Genomic DNA, 7,678 nt, shown 5'->3' with positions numbered 1-7,678 from the left:
CCAAGCCTAGATTCAATTGATATGTTGATATGTAAATATATATTGTAGATCGCTTTACAAATGACGTTTAGGGCTCATGAAACCATATAGTACGCTACGTCTAAAGAACTACTTCTATGGTATACGTAGTTGCACGCGTGTATATGTGCCGTAGAGCTCGCTATAATACTATATATAAGTCATTAGTTTACTTTTAGTGCCCTGAGCCATCGTATATAATATTGACATAAGATTGGCATTTGAAAAAAAATATCTCAATAACATAGATCTATCAAAATCGCCAACTACTTAATGTAAAATGAAAGTGAAAGTATATAACTGCATTCGGAAGTTTTCGTAAATATCTGATGTCGTCCGAATGGCTGACAGCACGAGATGGCCGACTTGAAGAAACTAGCTTGTGATCACATAGATAAGTTGACAGCAGAACTAGGATCTTTGAGTCAGGATATTTGGGATCATCCTGAATTGGGTTATAAAGAATACCATGCACATGATGTCATTTCAAATTTTCTGGAAGAGCGAGGATTCGAAGTAAGGAGAAAATACAAACTTGATACCAGTTTTTGTGCCACGTTTGGACACAACGTACCAGACAACGATGACCTTCCACACATTGCCGTGTTGTGTGAATACGACGCACTCCCGGGAATCGGTCATGCATGTGGTCACAACCTGATAGCTGAGGTGGGCGTGGCCACAGGTGTGGCCATTAAACATGCATTGGAATCAGCTGGCAAACCCATGGGCAAGGTAATCAGTATGTATAAGACAGCCCCTAATCCAGCTGGTACATTTACTCTACAGTCCAGGGAGAGAACGCACGCTGAAGATTAAACAACTGGCACTTGATTTTAGCCATTAAGATATAGTAAATGAATGATAATAAGTAATATTAGATTTGGAGAAGACTTTTAAGACTTTGTAGACATTTTGAAAGATATCTGGTGTTGGTACCAAATCATGTATCTATTTGTCAAATTGTAAATCGTGTGTAGGGGCCAGGAAAACTCGGGCTAGGAAAGTATGAACGTGTGAAAATCTGACTATTGGCGGAAAATTGTTTGAAAAGTGTATTACCGTATGTACATGTACTTGTGTGTGAGTTTGTTCTGTGGTTCTATATGGTCGTAGGGAAGTATTTTTCAGCAGATTATATATAAAAGTCAGTCCAATTTAACTTCTAGAATTACAATACATTATGGAATCGTATACCTCTATATAAGTTAAACATTATCAAGGGCTTTATAATTATCAGCTAAGATAGGCGAACAGATTTATGTATGGGGATGCATTCACCAAATATTTATACAGTAAAGCAATGTATCTGCATAATGTAGTTACATAAACAGGAACAAAGTATGAAACAATAGTACTATAAATACTTGTATGTCAATCGGGAATGTGCTTATGCATACAGGTAAATAATACTGTATTAATATCCTACTCAAGAAGTATACTGATGAGTCTGTTGTAATGTATTCAGAAACTAAAACACGAAATAACACATCAATAACACATTTTGTGACCAGGCAAACTACATGGTATTCCTTGGTGATCGTGTCTCAGGGGAGATAATTCAGCTGTGATGGGAAACCTTGGCAAATTTTAGCTCTCCTGAAATGTTCACCACAAATTATAATATTTATGTGACCTAAAGTTAAACTGATTTTTGAGAATGAGATATTTGAGTCCGAACTCCAGTTTTCCTGGTAGGACTTAACATTTTTTTTAAACATTATGAAAGGTGTTAAGGACTAGCTTGAAAAAGTTCAACAAAAATCATTGAGTCCTATGACTGCTATTTCATACCTAAACTGACAGTTGTCATGCCTTTAAACAAGAAATCATTTAAATTCTCAGGAATATGAAATATGGCAAAGTGCACACTTGATTAATTAAAGCGTGGCATCATGCTTATCTGAAACCAAATCTGCACATGGTGGTCTAGCTTTTGATCTACACCTGATTTATCCTGTTAAGGTTTGACCAAATATCTTTGGTACTGGAAGCTGAGATTTGTACAGATGGTGAGAAAATGCACAGTAGTGGAACTAGAGCATTTTTTTGTGTGTATACTACTATATATTGAATTTTAGTTCAAACCTATATATATGTATGCAAGATATAAAGGGATCATAGTGGGTAATCAGATGGCAATGGTAATTAAGTCTTATTTGCAGAAAAATGATTCATTGAAAGACATGCTTTCCTTTTTTTTTAAATAATCAAGTAATAGATGACAATGCTTGATTTCTGAGTGGGAGGAGGCAATAAGTAGATATTTACAGGTGACAGTGATTGGTTCCTGAGTGGGAGGAGGCAATAAGTAGATATTTATAGATGACAGTGCTTGGTAACTGAGTGGGAGGAGGCAATAAGTAGATATTTACAGGTGACAGCGATTGGTTCCCAAGTAAAAGGAGGCAATAAGTAGATGTTTAAAGACGACAGTGCTTGGTTCCCAAGTAAAAGGAGGCAATAAGTAGATATTTACAGGTGGCAGTGCTTGGTTCCTGAGTGGGAGGAGGCAATAAGTAGATATTTACAGGTGACAGCGATTGGTTCCCAAGTAAAAGGAGGCAATAAGTAGATGTTTAAAGACGACAATGCTGGGTTCCCAAGTAAAAGGAGGCAATAAGTAGATATTTACAGGTGGCAGTGCTTGGTTCCTGAGTGGGAGGAGGCAATAAGTAGATATTTACAGGTGACAGCGATTGGTTCCCAAGTAAAAGGAGGCAATAAGTAGATATTTATAGACGACAATGCTGGGTTCCCAAGTAAAAGGAGGCAATAAGTAGATATTTATAGGTGAAAGTGATTGGTTCCCAAGTAAAAGGAGGCAAAAAGTAGATATTTACAGGTGACAGTGCTTGGTTCCTGAGTGGGAGGAGGCAATAAGTAGATATTTATAGACGACAGTGCTTGGTTCCCAAGTAAAAGGAGGCAATAAGTAGATATTTACATGTGACAGTGCTTGGTTCCTGAGTGGGAGGAGGCAATAAGTAGATATTTACATGTGACAGTGCTTGGTTCCTGAGTGGGAGGAGGCAATAAGTAGATATATACAGGTTGACAGTGCTTGGTTCCTGAGTGGGAGGAGGCAATAAGTAGATATTTATAGATGACAGTGCTTGATTCCTGAGTGGTAGGAGGCAATAAGTAGATGTTTATAGCCGACAGTGCTTGATTCCTGAGTGGGAGGAGGCAATAAGTAGATGTTTATAGACAACAGTGCTTGATTAGTCTGGGGGAGGCATTGCTTTTATGACTGTACATATATTTTTTACAGTTTACATTACAAACATATATAATTGATACCCCAGGAGGAGGGTCTGTGTATATATCTGCTGTAGGTATGTTGATAATTGGCAGTGCTTGAAACTGGGAGGAGAATATTATCTTATTATTTACAGTGCTTGATTCCCCTGCATTGGAGGAGGCAGTGGTTGAAACTATTGGAGGAAGACTTCTTATTCATATTTTTTGAATTAACAGTCCTTGGTAGTCCAGCAGAGGGAGGATAGGCAGTACTTATATATTATTGTTTGTTAACAGTTAACAGTGCTTGGTACTCCAGCAGAGGAGGGTCTGTGTGGTAAGCATGATCTGATCAAGGGCGGGGCCTTTGATGGAGTTGATGCTGCAATGATGGCCCACCCATCCCAATTTACAGTGTCGAAACCAAACTATGTCTCCATGACTCCGTGAGTTAACATTAAAGAATTGCAAGTGCTGTACAACTTAAGCTCCTCATAAGATTTGTTTGAAGAGTCAGGAAAATCTCAGAGAAATATTGAGTAGAATTTGATTCAATTCTCAGGATTATTAACATTATAAACTATGGTAAGTAGCTATCTTGAAGAGGATGATTTTGGTAAAATATCAAATGTGACATTTTGAATGACACGTTTTATTTGCATTTAACTGTATTCTGATTTGAGGTTACCTGGTTTAATTTTGTATTGAAATGCACTTTGTAAATATAGGGTTCTGGGAAATGGGGAGAAATAATTTCAGAAAAATGTTCAGTATAGATGTGATCTTTCCTATCCAATGATGAAATCATTAAATATTAAAATGTTTGAAAGAAAAATGATATAACCTATGGAAAGTGGACCTGGTAAAATTTCCCAGATACTGTATAAGCCAGGACTCAAACTAAATGACTGTGCAATTAATATCTCTCTGTATACTCTTATAGTAACCTGTCTTTTAGGAAGGGGAGTATGAGCCAACATGTATGTTTGGATTAGACAGGTTTCATACTGCACAGTGACAATAGTAACTGTAGTTCTAATGACCATTTCCTGTAGTGTGACGATAACGTACCGGGGCCAGGCAGCCCACGCCTCCTCCTACCCCTGGGAGGGCGTCAACGCTCTGGACGCAGCTGTTCTTTGCTACAACAATATCTCATGTCTACGACAACAGATGAAACCTACCTGGCGTGTTCATGGTAAATTGTCTCCTCTTGGCACATTTCCACATTTCCATGGTAAATTGTCTCCTCTTGGCACATTTCCACGTTTCCATGGTGATGAATTTTGAATTTCTTCTATGAGTAATTTTAAATTAATTAACAGAGTTGAGATTTTCTAGAGCTTGTCTTCAAAATTTATTTGTGATGTAGAGTCGAGTCAAACTATTGTGTTGTGATACAGGGAAAATATAAAAGAATATTTAAGAAAAGAGGAAAGTGAACCTTGAGATGTGTTGGCGGGGGAAGTAGAAGGGAAACAAAGGTCAGTCTATTGTGGTTCTACTGTACCTTATTGGGGTATAGTCTAGTTTAAATGGTAGATTATACAATAAACCAATACAAACATAACATACATTACATTTTGTATATTGATTAACAGAGAGAAAGAAAGCTTGAAAAAAAATCTTTCTCAAAGTTTTGATTTTTCACACATCATGTACTCTTGTTAAACTGAATCCACACTACATGTATTACACATGTCCTAAACATGTGGTTTGTTTATATTATGGCCATACTGTTTTACACACATTGTAGGTGTGGTTTGTTTATATTATGGCCATACTGTTTTACACACATTGAAGGTGTGATAAGTAAAGGAGGTCTCCAGCCCAACATCATCCCAGAGGAAACCGAGTTACAGTATTATCTCCGAACTCCAACAGAGCCAGAACACAAGATCCTCATATCAAAGGTCACCAACTGTATCGAAGCTGCTGCCCTTGCAACTGGTTGTGAAGTAAGTGACTAAACATGTTTTGTGATTTAATTAGAGATTGCAAAACGTTCTTGTATTATTGAGTGTGTATACCCTTTTTTACTGTTTTAAACTTTTGCAACTGTCATGACACCATTGTTCATCAATCAAATCATACACACTTCATATTTAATGGTAGACTTATAATCGGTTAGGTATAATAAACCTTACGAACAAATAAACATCTGTTATATTTTGTTTATTTTTACGAAAGCGTAACTTTTCGGCATGGAAGCTATTAAAATGGCAATTTACTGTCCATCAGTCTTGATATTTTCATTAAACCATCCATCATTCCCTCTGTCCTTAATTAGGACAAACCAAAGCCCTTTATGGAAGCTTTTATTCCATGCTAAACGTTCAGCATTTAGGGTAATCCCAATTACTTGTCAGTATGACAATAGGTGGAATACTGTGCTAGGTATGTTTTTCGCATGGTACTGCAGTGAGGTAGCACTCTTTAAGTTGGCATCAGATCTGCGATATCACAAAGAGGCAACATTAAATACACCAACATACTGCATCCAGTATGCACACATACATTGCATACATGGACGAATGTCCTTAAATGACCATTATTTTTAAACCCTGTAAACCAAACTAAACCAATCTATCCTTGATGTAGCGTTCATCCTTTTCTCTATCCTTTATGTGTTTTCCTTCTATCTGTCTATCTATTATATGCTATGAAGTCTATACTAATATTTTACATCTTTTGATGACTTCAGTATAAGGTTTGGGGATTTTTTGCACTCATAATTTTTAGGTCACCTGAGACAAAGTCTCAAGTGACCTATTGCGATCGCCTTTTGTCCGTCGTACGTCGTGCGTCCGTAAACAATTTACATTTTCTTCTCCAAAACCCCTGAACCAATTTCAATGAAATTTTGCAGAAACCTTCCATGGCCAAAGGTCAACAAAAATAGATGCCGGTTTGGTCCCCGGCCCCCAGGGGCCTGAGGGGCGGGGCCAAAAAGGGTCAAATTGACTGAAATTTCAAAAATCTTCTCCTCAAGACCCAGATATGGTAGAATCAAATACTCTTCANTTTACTGGGACCCAGATAATTCTGCAACCAGGTAGGTAATCTTTAATTTCAGACAGAGCTTAGGAAAAAAATTACTAGTTGCGGGGGTCAAATTTTGGGTTAAAAATAGCAATTTTTGGCATTTTTTGGTAATTTTTGATGTGGTAACCATGGTTTTCACACAAGTGACATACATAGAAAAAAGAGGTTTATACACTTCTCAGTACTTTATATGTATTGTAAATGTAATGCAGTTTACAAATATATATACATGTATACATGTGTTGTGTAGGGTAAATCTGCTGTGTTTACATTTCCTCAACATGTGCCTTGTTTATCAGAGTCTGGCCATTTCTACTGTATACTTTTTCAAAGTAGAGAACTGTCAACTCAGGGTTATAATTCCAATCAAGTTATTAACATGTAATATTCAAAGTATCATTTGCCATTATAAACCATAATAAAGTTTGCCCCCCCCCCCCCCCCCTCCTTCCCCAGGGGGTAAACGTGAGACCCTAGGGTCATAAATCTTAAGACCCTTCCATCTATGAAGAGTGTTTGATTCTACCATATCTGGGTCTTTGAGAAGAAGATTTTTGAAATTTCAGTCAATTCAACCCTTTTTAACCCCACCCATCAGCCCCGGGGGTCAGTCAGGGCTCATATATATGTGCATACCATCAAACTGCTACCCAATACTGATAATGATAACCTAAATTGAATTACTTCCAATGAAAATTAAACAAAAATTGGTCCAAAATGTGATTTCCCTATATAAACTATAGTAAAGTTTATCCCCTCCCCAGGGGTAAACGTGAGACCCCAGAGTCATAAAATTCACAATTTTGGTAGAGCACCTTAAGACCCTTCTATCTATGAAGAGTGTTTGATTCTACCATATCTGGGTCTTGAGAAGAAGATTTTTGAAATTTCAGTCAATTCGACCCTTTTCGGCCCCTCCCATCAGCCCCGGGGGGTCAGTCAGGGCTCATATGTGCATACCATCAAACTGCTACCCAATACTGATAACGATAACCCAAATTGAATTATTTCCAATGAAAATTAAACAAAGGTAGCAGTATACAGTAGAAATGGCCAGACTCTGATAAACAAGGCACATGTCGAGGAAATGTAAACACAGCAGATTTACCCTACACAACACATGTATACATGTATATATATTTGTAAACTGCATTACATTTACAATACATATAAAGTACTGAGAAGTGTATAAACCTCTTTTTTCTATGTATGTCACTTGTGTGAAAACCATGGTTACCACATCAAAAATTACCAAAAAATGCCAAAAATTGCTATTTTTAACCCAAAATTTGACCCCCGCAACTAGTAATTTTTTTCCTAAGCTCTGTCTGAAATTAAAGATTACCTACCTGGTTGCAGAATTATCTGGGTC

At 37.2% G+C, this 7,678-nt stretch overlaps 1 protein-coding gene across 1 annotated transcript in view; it reads left to right on the top strand.

Moving 5' to 3' along the window:
• The first annotated feature begins 358 nt into the window (after positions 1-358).
• Positions 359-7,678, top strand: part of LOC110467299 (peptidase M20 domain-containing protein 2-like) — a 9,073-nt gene continuing 1,753 nt past the window's right edge. The window contains exons 1-4 of the mRNA XM_021524371.1: positions 359-753; positions 3,559-3,707; positions 4,317-4,459; positions 5,065-5,219. Coding sequence (XP_021380046.1) covers positions 376-753; positions 3,559-3,707; positions 4,317-4,459; positions 5,065-5,219 — 825 coding nt within the window. The 5' untranslated portion in view covers positions 359-375. The remainder of the gene's footprint in view (positions 754-3,558; positions 3,708-4,316; positions 4,460-5,064; positions 5,220-7,678) is intronic.

Source organism: Mizuhopecten yessoensis, unplaced genomic scaffold (genome assembly GCF_002113885.1).
Source record: "Mizuhopecten yessoensis strain PY_sf001 unplaced genomic scaffold, ASM211388v2 scaffold11169, whole genome shotgun sequence".
In the NCBI taxonomy this organism is placed as follows: Eukaryota; Metazoa; Mollusca; class Bivalvia; order Pectinida; family Pectinidae; genus Mizuhopecten; species Mizuhopecten yessoensis.
Note: the sequence above shows the minus strand (reverse complement) of the source record. Positions and strands in the feature narration are given on the sequence as shown.